We start from the raw sequence: 19067 nt of genomic DNA on the forward strand, positions 1-19067 counted from the left end.
TTTCAATATATGGTTAGGACTATATGCAGACATTCCCGGTGGCTACCGGAGTTGGGTTGGAGGACAGCTGTGCTGCTCTCAAGCGTTACTATATTATTGATGTCCTAAAGTTAGAATGGGCTCCAATTTAGATAATACTAATGTTTGTTATTGGATGCTCACTTCCTGTGTTATTCTTTCTACCTACCTTGCTCCATCTTGTTTTTCTACACAGGTGACTCCATTTTATTTTCAGTACTGTTATTCTAATATTGCACTGATATTATAAAATGACACTTTTTGTACCATGGAACTTTGTAATTGCAGGCCATGTGGCCTTATGTCTTTGTATGTGCCATTTTATGTATGAGCCTTGTTTTGTTATTATTACAACAATAAAAACGGATTGCAACAAAACACAAAAACTATAGGGAATTTTTATGCAAAAATGTTTTTTATGTTAACTGGCACTTTAACATGAATGTAGTACACACTCCTATTTGGAAGTGGATATAAATAACGGTGTAATTGACTGTGTTGGTAGAAAAGTTATGATGTTTTAAAAATTTAACCTATATACGGAAAATAATAAAATATTTAATGAAATATAATCGCAATAGTTACTTTTTAATGTAATTATTTTTTAATTGTTATCCTCACCTAATAGTTAGCTGTAAAAATGAAAAACTGCTGGTTTCTGATAAAACAGGGTTATCAAATTGAAGAATAACAGGTTTCCCATTATACATACCCTGTATGATTTTCATATTCCAATATCTCCTAGATTGTAAGCTCTTCGGGGCATGGGCCTCTCCTCCTGTGTCACTGTCTGTAATTGTCTGTCGTTTGCAATCCCTATTTAATGTACAGTGCTGTGTAATTTGTTGGCGGTATATAAATCCTGTTTAATAATAATAATAATATTTGGTCAGCTTCCTAGACTTTGAATGCAGGATTCCAGGATTGTTTCCCAAGGCAGCCATATGAGCCGTTAAGGCCTTTGTTCTGCCATTGAATGCTATATGTTTACAGGTTCACCTCAGTATTTCAGGTCTACAATAAATCAAATCTGTGATCAAATCAAATTGTGATAAAATCGAGATATGTGAACACATAGTAAAGTAGAGGTGACCTCTGATATTTCTTTGTAAAGAATTTAGTACTTAGTGGAAAGATTGCTGTGCACAAGAATAAAATATTGGTTGTCACTCAAGAACTCAATGACCTTTATAAAAGCAAGCCTGATTTTACTAGGTCATAAAGTTCAGTAATATATACAATTCTATTATGGTGTAGAATATAGTACAATATTCTTTCTCTCTGTGTATAGAAATATATTTCCTTAATGAATTCCTATTTATGATGATTTAAAGCTATATCAGTGGTTGAGCCTTGGCAGTAGGTGTCTCTTACAACGTCCACCAGAGGTTTGGTAAATTCATCCATTAGTAGACAAATAAATTCTTAGTTTATATAATATATAGGTGGGATAACTACCATAATAACTGCCAAGGATGAGGAAGAGTGCACTAATGTACATCCGAGTAAATTTCCTATACAACAATATGTTTATGCTGCTAAAATGTGGTTTAGTTGCAGATTCTAATTTAACGTGCGATCACATGAAGCTGCTCTCCTGTGCATGGCTGAAAGCCGTATGACTCTATTGTGATAAATATTCATCTAAATTACTCCTATTTAAGAAAGGAGTTATGCAAGACACCCCATTCATTTATAAATGGATGCCATTTATATCTGGGTACTTAACAATTACTTTCTTTCAAGCTGAGGAGGAAACAGGTCCGGTTTACTGTAAGAAATGTTGGCTCAAACTCACGTGAACTACATAAGGAAGTAAGGTCTTGTTTTCTGCTCACACTCTTGTATACCTTTTCATGTTTGATAGAAATTTTGTAAAAAAACATTGCTGTAAATTCATGGTATATTTTCTTTGTGCCCACACAGAAAGTGTTTATATTCTCGGGGTCATTCAGAAAAAATCTGGACCCATATGGAAAATACTCTGATGAAGAAATATTAAAAGTCACTGAAGAGGTAAGCTTGAAACTTGCAGGATAGGTATGTGTGACAAATTCCTATGTGAGGATTGCAAAATTACCTGTGGGGACAACGAGATTTGTTGTGAGCACCTAAATAAATGAATACACACATAACAAAGTATGTTTGCTGAATGTGGGCTTAGTTTTTTAGGGCCAGATTGCAAGTCTACAGTGTACAACATTATTAAAATATCTTTCACAAACTAACCCTCACATTAGCCAAAGTACCAAGAAAGGCCTATACAACAAGCTAAGACTAACGGACAGTAACAAACTCCTAGTTTTCACTGTAATCCTCATGATCATCTTCCCTATAACCCTTACACTTGCCTGTACACTAAGCATCCCTGTTACCCCAACCCCTATTTACCTATCCTGTAACCCTAAAACTAACCTTTACACTCACCCTTCTTGTAACCCTCCTGACTTCAATCCCATCCCTCTAATTTCTACAAACCATCCATATAATCGTCACCCTCACACCTCATACTAAGTTTCTTTGTAGCTCTCACACTAACCCTGACCCTTATTAACCATACCTGTAACTGTTTTATTAACACCCCATGGATCACTCACACAATGTGATCCTGACGATATTTCCTTCCTGTAACCCCAACCTTAACACTAATCTTCCCCATAACACTAACCCTAACACTAAGCTTTCATGTAACCCAAACCTTACTAACCCCACTTATAATTCATACCAACCCTCCTTATAACGCAAACCCCCACACTACTCCACACCACCCACCATAACCCACCTGTCTGTAAACCTAATTCCTTGTTTGCTGTCTTGGAGTTTCCAAGCTGCACCAAATGATTACAGTCCCAAAGTCTAGACACTGAAGCCAAAGATCGAATCCAACCCACCAGTTCAGCACAGTTACAGTTTAAGGCAATTTCACATATATACAGGAAAGGGTTTCAGTGCAAATGTAGTATGATTATGAACATTTCTTATTCTTCTTTGCTGAAAAAAGAGTGAAATGATTTATCATGCAGTGCTGCCAGCATGTGCCTATATGAGTTGTACCCTACTCAGGAAGATGTGAGAAGACATGGCTGTAAATCTAGGCGACCTGGGTTGCTTCTTAAAAGACAAATGAATAACTGAGGCTAGGTGCTTGTCAGGGTACTTTCAGTGAATGGGATTAAACTTCTTCCATAGGCAAATTAATCTACTTCTGTTGGTACCTACATAGTTCCAGCTTCACTATGAATTGTTTGCTGTGGCATCAGCTTCTCTTCCGCATCCACTGGTTAACCTAATAACCGCTGGACACCAATGTAGTGGCAGCATTCGTTACTTAACCAGCAATGCAAGGGTGTTTTTTTTTACTTGAATTCTATAATATGTAAGGTAAGTACCTAAGTGTTTGATGTGATTGTTTATTATGATATTATGTGCCATGATCTAATTTACTGTTCACTTGCAATGGAATGACATGTTAGCTTTATCACAGTGCTTTGTCCAAGAATTGGTTTATATTGCATTGCTGGTTTTAGCCACATATATAAAAACTAGAGTAAGAGAACAATGGAAATATTACCCATTAATGACAACTAACTGGATGCCTGCTTTGATTTTCTAACATGCACCAGAAATATGACAGCTGAAAACTGATTGCTAATATCTCTGATTTCTTTTTCTCTTAGCACATAAAGCTTTACAAGCAGTATTTCTTCTCTTATAGATAAAATAAATAGAAGGGGATTTGACTATTACAAACATGACCCTAATAATCATGCATCCACATATCAATCCCAGTAACAAAGACTTTTGTATATTTAATGCAAGTTTGTTTTGTGATCATTCGCAGGTTGGGTTAAAGTCAATCATTGAGCAGTTTCCAGGTCAGTTGGATTTTGTCCTTCTCGATGGTGGATGTGTTCTTAGTCATGGCCACAAGCAGCTCATATGCCTGGCTAGATCTGTTCTTGGCAAAGCCAAAATTCTCCTGCTGGATGAACCTAGTGCTCACCTGGATCCCATGTATGTGTTCAAATACAATCTCTGCGTTCACTTCTTAGATCATGTAAAAGACATTTTATTGATGATAATTGTTAATAATATTGGTTCTATTTTTTATTTCAGAACATTTCAGATCATTAGGAAAACGCTGAAGCATTCATTTGCAGGCTGTACCGTCATCTTATCTGAGCATAGACTGGAAGCCATGCTAGAATGTCAGTTCTTCCTGGTAAGTTATGAGACAATGTGAAATAATATTAGAAAGGCTGGTTGTTATATGAATTTCCTATCTCAGCATATTCTAGGATCTTGCCAAGTAACCATTTTCAGGCAAATGGTTTCTGGATAAGATAGCTTTTTCTGATAATTCTGTTCAGTTAAGACACTTCTAATTTAATTTAATGACTAAAGTTACGTACACACTTCCAATGGTTCTCGCCTGATAATTGGCTCAGGGCCGATATTGGGCGAGATTCTGAAGTGTGTACAACGCGCGGCGTTCAACGTCCGAACGACTGTCCTGGCGGATCCATGGATGATGAACAACGAACGATCGTAATGCAAGTAAAGGGGGAGAGGGGGAGAGCGCGCAGCGGGGTGCCACTCCATCGTTTTCCCCCTCCCCTCTCCATAGAGCAGAACATTGCTGTATGTACAACACTCGTTCATGCATCGTGGAGTCCTTAGTAGTTGGAAAGATCCTTTCCAACGACTATAATTGCAAGTGTGTGTGCGGCTTAGAATCTTCTAGATAACTGTGTAGATGAGTGTAGCTGCTATTGTTGTCTTGGTTTTGTCAATACTCATGTCCCCACAGCAGATATGCACATACATACATCTAGAGATGCCTATATGTCCTAAGCAGGGAAATATTGGATATGGCAGATTATTATTTTAGGTGTTCTGATATGTCGTATAACAAAGCTTTTTAAAAAAGTTCCCTATATAAATTATGCCTTATACTGTAAACTAAAGGTCCTGAGACTAAACAATGGGCCAGGTCACTGTCCTTCAAACTTAAGGGCTAGTCTATGATCAGTGGGAGCAATGGCACTAAATAATTTAGTGAATACAAACAGTGTATAGAAGTGGAGGACATCATACCTGTTAAATAGGACAAATGTACTTGCACAATGCACTGCGGCTTATTTCTCTCTCTTATTTCTCTCCCTCTCATCAATATACATTGGCAGAAAAAAACTGGGAGGCCTTTCCCCACCCTTTTTAAAACTAGTTCTCATATTAACGCATGTCACTGTCTGTAATTTAGATTTGGTGATCATTTTCTATTTTACATTTTTGATTTTCTGTTTAGGTAATAGAGGAAAATACGGTTCGGCAGTACGACTCTATTCAGAAACTGATGAATGAAAAGAGTTTCTTTAAGCAGGCAATGAGTCATTCTGATCGCTTAAAACTATTTCCACTGCACCGTAGAAACTCCAGCAAGAGGAAATCCCGACCCAAAATTACTGCCTTGCAGGAGGAGACAGAGGAGGAAGTCCAAGAGACAAGACTCTGAACAGTATCCCTGTGAACTCATTTTATGTTTTCCCCCTGGGAATCTGTGTGCCAATCAGAAGCCAACATGACGATACAGTAACAGTGGTGGTAGTTTAGGCTAATATTATTCATTACCTAAACACTGTATTTCCAGCAGTGCCTCCCAACTAGGGATGAGATAGTGAAATTTGACATTTTTTAAGTTTAAAATGACTGTTTCAGTCATATAGAAATTTTGGTGGAAGTACATGAAGAAACCCAATTTACTACAAATTTGAAGTCTATCATCACCGCCTTTTCAATATAATTGCAAAGCCCCAGAACATTACATTTGTTGCCATAACACTGTGTTATATCACCTATTTGTTTCATTGAAATGAACAGCTACGGTAGTATGCTGGATTACTTGTCCTAAATTAAAAAAATAAGAGCACATCGCCTTCTAGTGGACGAATAGAAGACTGACAGACACTATTCAATCAATGTATTTCCAACAGAAATGTAACATTGATTTACAGAACAAACACATGCTTTTTGTTATTTTTTTTTCTTTATTACACGTCTCCACATGTTTCCCCTTCCTCTCAATACCAGGGGCTTTGCAATTACTCCAAAAAGTCAGCCACCATAGACTTCAGTGTAAAGTAAACCCTACATTCCTTTTAGTATGGTCACCAAATGGTGATTTAAGTCATAATGTAGGATGTTTGACTTTCTTTAACTGCCTTAAATTGTATTGCACACCTATCATACATAATACTACATTTGTTTGCCATGCTTTCAGTATTTCCCAGGTCTCCACAGGACCTCAGTAATTTAGATATCTCTTGAAATTTTGTTCAAGATTTTAATCCAGGAACATTTACAAATATGTGTAATTGGTAGGTGATGTTCCATGATATGGAAATCAATATCAGCAGAAGAGAAACATAACACATATAAGCAGATTAAGAAACTAGTCCAAGGCGCTGCAGAAAACACAACTTAAACTAACTTTTAAAAATACAATAAGATCAATTCACAAATCTAACATGCCAATATATAGATCCTTTGAGTATCCTTTATTGAGTAAGGAGACTGGAATTTTCAGCTTAATCTATTGAGATTGGAAAATTACTGTCTGGGAATTTTATACCATATATTTGCCATTTTAACTGTTAGTTTTTTTAATAGGCGCTTCTATGGAATATTGCACTGTACATTAAACTCTCTTCTTCACGCACATTAACAAGGGTCAGCAGCAAACATGACAATAATTAGTACCATCATGGTACAACTATCATTGTATATTTTGATCAGAAATAGTTGTTTTTTTATTATTCCATATACATAGCAAGACAGTATTTATTTTATTTACTAGATTGAATTGACTAGAAGTTAGATTAGTTTATTATATTGTTCACATGAAGGTTTTTAAATGAGTGAATAAGGGACTAATATGGTCAGGAATAAAATGAAATGACTGAATTTTTGCATTGATTGATAAATCATGACCATAAGAAATCACTGCCATATACTTTATTATCATTGGAATTGGTGCTGTGTTTCTGTTCCCATAGTTTGAATTATCATAACAAGTAATTTTTCTCCAAGCATGGACTTATATACATTTACTAGCCTTATTCAATAGGGAATGCTACGGTAATTCTTAAAGTGTGCTTGATTGCAGAGTAGAATACTTGAGTTAACCTCAAATCCAAGAGTAGTCTAATTAGAGTTTACCCATACTTTGTCACTTTTCCTATGTTAATGTGTATTTATTATGCCATGATAACGCTGTCTGATTTCCAGAAGTGACAGCTTTCTGCTCCTAATGCAGCAGTTTTCTTTGCTGATAATGCAGCCACACATATCCGGCCTTCTACAGCTGTGTTTCTGAAAAGTCAAGGGCACTAGTAAACTTCCAGAATACTAGTTTTAAAAAAGTTAAAAAAAACTAACTTCAACTTGATTTCCTATGGTTTATTGCAATACAGTAGAATTACCAATAGTACCAAAACAAGGCTTATTAGGGTACAGAGCTTATCCTATCCATTAATGACGTTTGCTGTCTAGGAAGTTACCAAGCAGTGGCATTTCATAGGTGCAAATGCCTAAAATGTATGTCCATACAGAAATGTTTCCTATAACATCCTATTATAGTTATAAGTAGAGCTGTAAAATAGTTAAAATTGGTAATTATTGTATTGTTTTTAGTGTGATCAAGATCTTCTGTACACATGTACCCCCCACATATGTACCCATTTATCAATAAAAACAAAAATAGTTTTTATTGATATCCAAAAGTAGAAAAACACTTTTGGCTTGACATAGTCATCAAGTATGATGTTTGATATTTGATAGCACTTGAGAATTAGGACTTTTTATTATTTAAGGCTGTATTGTAGCTTGTATCAGTTAAAAATATCTAATAAATGACTTGAGATAGTGGTCATTTTGTGGGTAAAACTTGTAGAACTCAGCTTGCCGAATCAATGAGAAGTTAGAGACATTGTTAAGATCCTTTCTGTGTCGGACGTGAATTTTAAAAATTTTAGACTTTTTTTAATATGTTATTCTAAACTGCTGTTTTGTGTAGGTTCAGAAGACAAAGTGCCTACTTGGGTATTATATGGCAATTGTTTTTTTTCTAATAAACCTGTAGCAGCAATAGAGATATTTTTGTCTAAAATCTAATCCTCAGGTAATGTCTATTACAGTCATGGTGTTACACCGACAATGTCTTTCATTCTTCTTTAAGCAATGTGATCTATAGTGTAAATGTATGCTGAAATGTCATCTCTAGAATAATCAAATTCATTTCAGTTGCACTTTGTTAAATGCGTATATATGAAAACATTTGATAAATCTTTTTTAATAGTACATTTGTGTTAAATCTAAGGACGTTGTTTTCTCAATATTTCATCAATATAGTATTTATTTCGATATTTTTATGAATATTTTTTAATATATGGATATATTTAATGATTAAATTGTGCACTAAGCAGATGTTAAAATATTTTTATGAAACGAATATAGTGTAAATAGTAAATTTGCAATATACTAAATTTGAAAAAAAAACCTGAAAATCCTGTTTTGATAAGAGGATTTTGAGTAGAATTTATGTTGTATGTACTTGCTGCCCTTTAGTACTTGCTGGATGCTTTAAAGCTGCAAACTGAATAGTGACACTCTACTTAAATTTAAGTGTGTAAATCTCAGGACTGATTGAACAGAATGAATATAAAATATTGTTTTGACAGATTAATGAACATTAGGATGGAGTTCTGCTTTAAACACCATGTGGACATGATATACCATCTTACCCAAAAGACATATGTGTTTTTACAATGCCGTCCTTCATGCCAACATGTTGTTGCTACACACTTTTGTATACTTTAGATGATGATTGTAAGACGATGATTTAAAGGGCAGTGTGCATGTTACCACCCCATAAATCCTGGCGCCTTAATGTAGGCAACTTCAGGCTAAGGCCACAAGAAAGCATTTCATGTCTGTGATCCTGTCTGGTGAGACGGTCCTCTACCAAAAATGTATTGCCCACCTGACTGCATAAGACTATTTCCCATTGATTTCTATGCCAAGACGAGGTTGTGGTCATCAGCTCTGAAATTTTCACATTGAAAATTTCAATAATAAAGAAACCCACATAGGACTGAAAGAGCCATAGTGTGGCCTTGTCTTTTAGACATTGTTCTACATAAAATACTGCAGTCAAAACAGAATTTTCAGTTTTTGTTGAAACTGATTGTTTAAATGTTTATGATCTGTTTTCTTGTTTCTGTACTACTATAAATCAGGGGCATTTTACAATGTTCTAAGCACTACCCAAAAGTACTGCCAAATCAGCACCATTGAACGTAGCAGAATCTTTAATGGTGTTTAGAGTGTTTAGTTGAATTACTGCCTTACTCGGTTTGTAGTCTATATTATACTTAGTGTTTGTTGCCATTTTACCTAATAAAAACAAATTTATATACAATTTTTTGTGTTTTTCATTTTTTCCTTTTAACAAATGTTCACAAAAATCCTGCATACCATTTACATGTATTTTAGAGGTTTACAAATTAATACATAGTTATATTGAAATAGACATAAGTCTATTAAGTTCACTAGGGAAATAAACAGATCCCAGATAAAAACCCTATAGACATAGCTGATCCAGAGAAAAAAAAACCCTGGTACAATTTGCTCCAACGGGAAAAAAATTCCTTCCGGATCTCATGAGACAATCGGATGTTCCCTGGGTTAACAGTCTTGGTTATCTATACTTACATATTAATACTTGTTATGATATAATACACATTACATCATTCTAGCCACGCTAAATGAAATAATTTGTAGTTAAAAAGATCCCATGAAAACAGCTAATCTATGTTTAGTGTTGCACCATGCCAAAACATTACTCTTGGTTTTTTGGCATTGATGATTGGACATCTGCCATGGTAATGGGTGTACATGTACCCAATGTCCACTGTATTCCTGTGATTTCTGTTAATAGAACACTAAGAGAGCTGTGACCTCCCAACAGGGACACAGGAATAAAAATAGGACAGAGCTTCAGATTGTACCTGGATTAAAAAAAAACTTACTGTTGACTATGAATCTGAGAGTGTCTTGTAGATTATCCTCAGGTGGCCGATCTATAGTTTTACCCATACATTCTCTACAAATTTCCACAGATTGCCTTTTCTTCCAGAAAATGAAAATGAAGAAGATGTAAATCAGTTGAAAACACTCCCTAATAACCAACAGCCAATGGGATTGGCCACTGCTAGTTAGAAGTGCTTGCCTATGATTTACATCTAGTTGTCACAATGCGACTGGAGGCTGGATTGGGGGTGGCTGATGAATGCATGGCAGTGATGCCAGTATATGACCGATATTTGGAACATAACCTAAACGTTTACCACATTATCCACCAATGTATAGTGGATATTGGACAAACGAGACTTACAAGAAAACGAGACTACAAAGAAATATTACATGCAGAGCAGAAAAACAGCACAAAATCTGGATGGCTGCAATATACAAGCCTGGCTGTAACTGCTACATACCCCATTCCTACACCCAGCATAACAACACTGTGCTCACTATACCAGAACAACAAAGGGTATTGGTTAGTTATATATAAAATAGGATAAAATAAATAATTGTAAATACTTTACATAGAAAAAAGAACTAGGCACTAATAGATTTACCATAGAGAGTTTATTATAAAGTGAAAAGTGATTTAACATTTGCAAAGTCTACCATTTACTGGAATAAACAAAGAACTGTTAAATATCGATGTGACGAAATACTGTACATTGAATGTACAAGCCCTGAATCGTTAGGTACACCTCATGGCCTCTGTGCTGAAACACTGCTGGACAGCATATAGTTACACAGTTTATTTACATATATCTATTTAAATACAAGACCAAGTTAATTTTGCAAAAAGACCACTTTAGTGTTGTCAGACAAGAGAAAACTGGTATTTATTGCATTAAGAACCCTCATCCTAAAGAAGAACTAAAGCAACAATGTAAATACAGCAAGCGACAAAATGAGCAAGTTCGGCATTACACAAGAAATAAAACAAATATTGAAGCAGTTTAAAAGAACAGTCAACACTATATATGGCTTGTATAAAACAAACAAAAAGTGCATTGATAAGCGAGTCTAGTTATTGCAATGCCAGATTTGTGGGAATAGAGGGTTAATAAAAGAGATACTCAAATAAAGATCTAGGAGTCAATACTGTTCATTGTACAAGACAGGATCCAGTCTGAATATCCTGTAAGTGGTCTGTGATAATCCCACTGTCATTAATACTTTATACTTTTGGCAAAACAATCTTTTTGATCTTTTTTTATAAAATAATATCAACAACAATAAAGAACCTGTAAAACCTCCAAGCTTTCGAAGATTCAAATAAGTAATTTAAACAACATCAACACCTTAAAAACAACATATTTACATATAAAGTTTCTGTGGCCCCTTTTTATATGCTTTAATACAGGTAAAACTGTCATTTTATATTTACATAACACTATTTTCTGTACACGTAATATTTATCCCTTTTTTTTGGCGAGACAAGTCCCTGATACATTACATACAAGCAATGTATTTCAGGCCACATGTGCGCATTAGAGGTTAAATATGACAGATATAGAAATTTCTATTTGTTAGCTTTATTATTGTGCAAGCTCCATAATTCTTCTTTAGAGTCTTTAGAAATAGCTATTTGCCTTGTATTACTGCTGCTTTTGCGATGACTTTTCGGTATAGGAAGTAAAGATTTGACTTTCGAGGAACCCGATTCTTGTTTTGGTTTCTGGTCGCTGTACTGTGACATCTGGCTGCTGCGGAGAGGACTGGCCCCATTCTGTAAAGGACAAGGATGCTCATTTAGTATTAATCACAGAATAAACTAAACTAGAACAATGTAATAAAGCTAATAAATAGCTATGTGGAAGTGGATGTAAATGTAGCATTCAGGCTTGAATCTATTTACACATTAACTGCCTCCTCTAGTGTTGTGACAGCGATAATGCCCCTTGTCTCTCTTGCTTTTATCCTTGCCCAGTCTTCTTCTAGTTTAAACTATTTGGCCATCTTCATTGGCTTCATTAGGGATGACATAACTCTGACGTATACGCACAGCAGCTAGTTGATCTTGGCATGGCAAGCAGGCATACCTCTTACAGAAGAGACTAAAAAGTAGTAGTCCACTATGAAAATAGCCTGTCTGTCATGACTTGGTGATTTTACCAAAATATTATTCAAGGGAAACTATAAAAGAAGGGTGGGGGGGATTCCTTATACTGAGTTGCATGAATGCAAAAATATCGAATGGAAGACATATTTTGGTTTATCATAAAGGAGTACTTAGGCCAGAAACTGCTGTGGTTGTTACTATCTTTGCATGCTCGAAGGACAAACAGTAAGTGTGTCCTTTTCTTGCATCAACACATTTTCTATCCCCATACAAGTTAATGTGAATGTAAAAGCAGCTTGAAGCAGGTTAATGCAGCATAGGAGGAGATAAAACACAGGTCAAATGCACCTGTCAGTAAACTGTGAGCTTATCAGATGTGTCCAGAGCCAATCTCAAATGCAAGCTGAATGCCAGTGTCTATTGAAACAAGCCATAAATTTGTCATAGATCGATTAGCCTACTGGTTAACATTCTCTTCCCCAGTTGTCTTATGTTGTTTTTCTTCTGTTATACTTACTTTACGTGGCTTTTGAGAATTCAGTTTTTTAACATTTGCTGAATTCTGGTCATTTGGAGGGCTTTTAAAGATCACCAGGCAGTTATCCAAGTCTGCAATCTAAGGGGGAGAAAATTTCAATAATTTTAAATAATTGTAATAAATACTTTAAATAAATGGGATCACTGTTAAGTACTATTAAAAAGCCTGTACGTGCAGCCGCTAACTTAATGTCTGACCTAAAAATATTAACAAAAAATGTATATAGAGGTGACCAAACATGTCTGTAAACAACTTACATCTTTTCTGTGTATCATAATGTCCTCAAAGAGGACAAATGGCAATGACATTTGACACCATATATTCTAGAGCCCTACAACAGAATAAAACTGAGGGCTTGTATGTATGGGCAGAATTTTTTTTCTTCCAATTAATTGCCAAAAAACAAAAAGGAGAACATGCATTAAAATTATAAATTATAACCAACTATTTTTTCTCTCCTGAATTATGAAACAATCAGATGTGTTGGTAAATCTTGAGGGTTCACATTGTGTTGTGGATACAGATTCTGATCACTTTCCATGAAAAACTACTGGAAAGCCAGAATGATGTACATGTGAGTAGTATTTTCGGGCCTCTGACCAGTTGAGTTGATTGAAAATAATCCAATCAAATAAAAATTTGTCAATGATCTGCTCATGTAGCTCTAGTCTAACCAGAACAAACACTTAACGTCACATTCTTTACCTTGGTAATGTCCGGCTCTGACTTGCTGGAACACATTGCTCGTAATTCTTTCACAAGGTCCACGTCATCATCTGAACCAGCTGAAAGTCTCTGCTCCATATGGATGGACCTTGGATGAATTCCTTCTAAAGATCTACAGGGATCAGATAGAGATTTATTTGTCATAGTAATAATCTGTAAATTACCAAATATTCTGGTACCCTTTATTCCATACGTGCTATTTCCAGTTTTCATAAAATTACAAATTGTATTAGCATGTTTATGTTTAATGTATCTCACATTTTTTTCTCATATGCTCAGTGCCCATGAACTGGTTCTTAGTTATATAAATTAACATTACATGTTGATGAGCTGAGATTTCTCACCAACTTTTAGAGTCTATCAATAGTATCATTTGCATGCCTAAGCTCCCATGTGAAATCATCTTCTGCACTCTGCTGTTGTCTGTTCATTGGGAAGATATGACCAATGTATAAATTGCATTAGTATTCAGAATCAAGTCTAGTAAGTAGATCTACACCTACATGCAGCCATGGTCTGACTAGCATTCTGTTACATGTCGGGTCTGAATCAGTGCTCCTTCAGCTGAACAGCCCAGAGAAACTATTTTTTTAGCACATTCCAATTCAGTCTCCAAATGTCGTCTGCCTTTGTCACCTAAACTGCTGCCTGTACAAAAACATTCTCCAAATATAGCTGCAGCCAGGTTATTTTATATCCACGACTAGCTTTTAGGCTGTTATAGTTCAGACATCTTGCTTATAACCATTACTAAGACATTATCAGACATTTTGTAGAATAACACCTTACCACCCAGTACCAGTACACAAATATATAGAAAACAATACTATGAGAAGATTCTCTATGAATAATTGGAGTTAGAGAAGGCTAATTTATCCAAGATGATAATAAGAGATAAGTGGGCATTATAGACAAGATGGTGGTTTGGAGGAGGAGTATTTAAATGGTTGGGATTGACAATGACTGATTGGCTTGAACCTGCTGGTGATCAACTGCACACAAACTTCACACAAGGTACCTAATTTTTTTTTGGTTTTCTAAAAGACAATAAACATACTTTTTCTTGGTTAGCAAAGATCTGCTTCCTGTCTTCAGCTCACTTTTCGAAGCGTCACCTGTGATGGAAGTTTATTTAAATAAGAACACATTGTAACTTATCTGAAAAACATACTTTTAACACAAAATGCTTTTACCAGAAGGTCGATTGACTGAATCATGTTAAATGTGATATTCTCATTGAGATATAAATGAGTGATTTGGAACATTTTTGATTTCAACCTATATAGAGAATGCAATTTCAACCTAATTTATAATATTAATATTCTAAAAATACTAGTTGCCTGGCTTTAATGCAAATTACCTTCATTTGTGTCCCTTGTCTTGACTCAAGTAGCAATACAAGGTCAGTGTGACAACTAGACTAATTGTATTTAAAAAAAGAACGATCAGCATTGGTAGCTTCCTAATTGTTCTTGAGATAGATGTCTTTTAAGGGACACTAATTATTTCTGATCTCTGATTGATAAAATGAGAAAGCAAGTTCAGTCAATGGTTAAAAATGTAGGTGGTTTTTCCAACAAGAAACAGATATTATGTATATATGCCAGGTAACTCTAGCAATTTGGCTACATTCCTATGTTAGTATATCCATAGTTTAGGGTTTACACCTGCAAAGGATCCTTAATAATGCAGTGTGGGGTAACCATCCTGAAGGATCCCTAATGACATTGTGTATAACCCAATCTGAAGGGACCATATTAACACAGTGTATAATCCAACCTGAAGGAACTCCAATAACACAGTGCATAAACCAACCTAAAGGAACCCTAATAACCCAATGCATAACCCAACCTGAAGAAACTCTAATAACACAGTGTATAACCCAACCTAAAAGAACCCTAATAACAAAGTGTATAACCCAACCTGAAGAAACTCTAATAACACAGTGTATAACCCAACCTAAAAGAATCCTAATAACACAGTGTATAGCCCAACCTGAAGGAACCCTAATAACACAGTGTATAGCCCAACCTAAAGGAGCTCTAATAACACAGAACATAACCCAACCTAATAGAACCCGAGTAGCATAGTGCATAATCCATTGTGAAGGATCTATGAAAAAGCAAACTGTATCCAATTTTAAAGGCATACTGATCATTCATTGTAGTGAAAATCCCAACCTGAATGATCACTGATAACTGACTGTATATCCTATCCTAGAAGATCCTTGATTATTCAATATATAACCAATCCTGAAGGAACACTGATAACACAGTGTATACTCCACCCTATAGGCCACCTCATAATGCAGGGTATACTACATTACCTTCTAATCCCCCTTCTTCTTTGCTCCATGATGAGTTTAGATTAGACTTTTTGCGGGGACTTGTACTGACTTTTCTCCAAGCTCCATTTTCCCCCTTTTTCTTTCCTCCAGGCTTGTATGTAGAGCTCATAGATAAAGAAAAATGCCCTCCTTTAAAATCTGCTAAACATTGTTCAACATCTGAAATGACAAAAAAATAGCATGTTAAAACGCATGGTATAACATTTTTTAAAAAAGGTAAAAAAACACACAAAACATGGAAACTTGTTTCACAAACAGAACGTACCATTTCTTGGAAGATGGCAGCCATGCAAAATAGCTTTATTGAGCAGTATACTTAGGGCTGCTCTTACAACTGCTTGCTGCCCTTGGCTTGGGGTATTTGTAGGAGCAACATGGCCTAGAACAGAGGATCTCTTGACAGTAGCCAAAGAAAGAATTGCTTCTTCCACTTTAGGCACAATCATTGCATTCCATAGTTTTGACATCCACCTTAGGGAAAAAAACAAACAGATACACATTAGCACACACAATGCACTGAACATAGTTTACAATTCAACTATGATCATACTTTGTCTGCTTCATAAAGCCATATAACTATCATTTTTTGTGCAGTGTGTTTCCTAATTAGTAGTGTCCATCCATGTACTTAATTGGAAATCCCCCAGGAAGGAACACCAGCATGTACTTCGAGGGAATAATGCTGCTGAGATGACCCAAGGATAGACTGGCTTTATAGAAAAGCAGTGTCAACAGTTCCCAGGCACCTATTCTCTACTGCTTGTTGTCTGGGAGTAGTTAAAGGCATTTTTCATAGCTATTCAGAGATCATTTTCTCACACATTATGGAGAGGTTAAAAAGGTGTGGTTGGAGCAGCAGACTATCTTGAGACTGTACATGTAATGTCTCAAAAAATTGCAATGCAACTGCACAGCAAGCAAACTGAAAATGGAATACCAAAAACCAGGACTTCAGGGTGATTAACAATAACCAGGACTTCAAGGTGGTTAAAGAATGCTGAACAGCAGTGAACCAAAGTGGTACCTAGACAAGAGTCTAAACGTATCCTAAACTGCACAACATCTATAAACGCAGGCAGCAATCTTTAACATTCACAAAAAAAATGATGTATAAATTTGTTTGTAAGTCTATTATTTAGGAACACTTACTTTACTATTATTTGTGCATTTCCAATTACTATTGGGCAAGACATGAATGGCTGGGGTCCAAACAGAGCTTCTGGCGTACCCAGACGAGACAAGCAGGAGTTCAGCTGATGCCATACTGCACATATCCAGTCAACACCTTGACAAACTGGGTCACTGGATGGAGGCGGTTTACCTTTAAACTGAAAAGAAAGGTTTTATTTTAACCCTAAGCCCTTCATATAAGTAATTTATTGAATACAGGCAATTATTTAGTTTGGACACATCTGAGTTTTATAAAGCCTGATAAAAATAAGTAGATAGCAGGTAACATGATAGGACAACAGTGCCCTACAAAACAAATACATGTTCACATTCAGTAGTCATATTCTGCAATGATTACAGTTTACATCTGTGTACAAGGAGCATACAAAGTGAGTAGTTAGAGCGTTTTCTGAAGAGACCTGGATTTCATTGTCTCCAGGCCCACAGTGCATGTAGTTCCGTGTGCTTCAGTGTGCTTCCCCTAATTCATTCACATACTTGTAGACTAATGGATATCTGACTCTAACATGTCACATAAAGCTGTGGAACATATGTACACTTGGGGTAGTGGCATTAGATATAAGCTTTAAGGGTGGCATACTTCCTGAAGCAATGTAAGAAGTATTCTCCCACTGCACTGTTAGCTGTGGATTTAGTATTTATAGCAGGGGTTCCCTGAAGACCTGAAAACTATTTAAAGGGGTTCCCCCATGTACAAAGGTCAAGAAACACTTCTCTAGATCAACCTAAATCCAGTAATTATCTTGGTTACACAAACAAGACTGTTTCCATGCATAGCTACTAAAAAAATGTTTGTATTAGAATATAAAACATGTAAATTACACCCAATATTGACACAGTTCAACTTTGTGGCCACCATACTCATGAACGGACATACCTTATGCACAACTTTTCTTTTCAAAACTTTATGGAGTAAGCTATGCATGGGCTCCCCATCCCATCTCAGTTGAACCCATCGGAAATGCTGCTGTGCCAATAATTCAGGTCCTTGAAGTCGAGGCCTTGCAACTGTTCCCATCAAAAAGCAATCTTCATGAAAGTAGTAGACATCAGACAGTCCATTGGCTTTAATAAAGATAAATGGCACATTACCCATATATTACATAAATTAGACTTCTCAAAAATGCTTCCTGGTCCATTCCATGAAAATACCCACCTCTTTGAACACAGTAGGGATTTTCAGACCCACGATTTTCTAAAGGAGACATTAAATCCCCAAGCAATTCCAAAAGCGAGACATTTTCTAATTTTTCCAAAATGATGATGGTTTTCTTTTTGCAAGGAGGTGAATCAGTAACAGGAATCAAGAAGCCTAAAATAACAAGCAGATATTGTGTGTTTGTGGATATGCTGGAACATTAACGTCTGTATTCTCTCAACTTTCTGTAGTAACACCTTTAATTAAATATAGTTAACTAGTCACTTTATCTGCCAGTTTTTTCATACACAAAGTAGGTTTGTGTACAAAACGCAAAGAACTCTTCTTGAACTGATGAGGTTAAAGAACATCATAATAAAAATCATGTTACCTGAATTAATAAAAATGTCCACTAGTTGCTCCCTAGATAATCCAGAATCTACTTCAACCTTCACCACATCACAAATAAATCCAGTGCCCTCCTCTTTGTTCTGAAAAATAAAATCCTTGTTACAGTTGGAAATGTGACCACACACTGCTATATAATACATTTTCCTTGTAGAATACCTTGATGCAGCAAGAAAGCTGATCCACTATATATTCTTGTAGGCTCCCTTCTGGACCTTGAAAAATCACATTGTGATATTGCTCGACCTGTTTAGATAAAAAAACATCACAATGTTATCATCTCTCTATCATCATTAATAAAGACTCGCCACAGTGTACAAGGGAATTAAATTAAAAAAAAACTGAACAAAATTGATAAATTAGAGTTCTTTGGTAAGAACTTTACCCGATATAAATGAAAGCAATTGGTCTTATTTATTTGGGGAAAATGCTTAACCCTTGTGTAGGATGGGGTGTACACATTTTTCACTAGCGCTACCAAGGTTTAGGGGCAGCCCAGCTG

At 35.8% G+C, this 19067-nt stretch overlaps 2 protein-coding genes across 3 annotated transcripts in view; one reads left to right on the forward strand and one right to left on the reverse strand.

Moving 5' to 3' along the window:
• Positions 1–9496, forward strand: part of CFTR (CF transmembrane conductance regulator) — an 84983-nt gene extending 75487 nt beyond the window's left edge. For both annotated transcript variants that reach the window (XM_072401562.1, XM_072401561.1), the window contains exons 24-27: positions 1945–2034; positions 3860–4032; positions 4135–4240; positions 5327–9496. In XM_072401562.1, coding sequence (XP_072257663.1) covers positions 1945–2034; positions 3860–4032; positions 4135–4240; positions 5327–5533 — 576 coding nt within the window. In that variant the 3' untranslated portion in view covers positions 5534–9496. The remainder of the gene's footprint in view (positions 1–1944; positions 2035–3859; positions 4033–4134; positions 4241–5326) is intronic.
• A 1210-nt stretch (positions 9497–10706) lies between these two features.
• Positions 10707–19067, reverse strand: part of CTTNBP2 (cortactin binding protein 2) — a 67234-nt gene continuing 58873 nt past the window's right edge. The window contains exons 13-23 of the mRNA XM_072401563.1: positions 18725–18811; positions 18549–18648; positions 18176–18331; positions 17897–18084; positions 16978–17156; positions 16094–16299; positions 15808–15987; positions 14539–14596; positions 13461–13593; positions 12735–12833; positions 10707–11884 (exon numbers count right to left, since the gene is read on the reverse strand). Coding sequence (XP_072257664.1) covers positions 11678–11884; positions 12735–12833; positions 13461–13593; positions 14539–14596; positions 15808–15987; positions 16094–16299; positions 16978–17156; positions 17897–18084; positions 18176–18331; positions 18549–18648; positions 18725–18811 — 1593 coding nt within the window. The 3' untranslated portion in view covers positions 10707–11677. The remainder of the gene's footprint in view (positions 11885–12734; positions 12834–13460; positions 13594–14538; positions 14597–15807; positions 15988–16093; positions 16300–16977; positions 17157–17896; positions 18085–18175; positions 18332–18548; positions 18649–18724; positions 18812–19067) is intronic.

Source organism: Pyxicephalus adspersus, chromosome 2, assembly GCF_032062135.1.
Source record: "Pyxicephalus adspersus chromosome 2, UCB_Pads_2.0, whole genome shotgun sequence".
Taxonomy (NCBI): domain Eukaryota; kingdom Metazoa; phylum Chordata; class Amphibia; order Anura; family Pyxicephalidae; genus Pyxicephalus; species Pyxicephalus adspersus.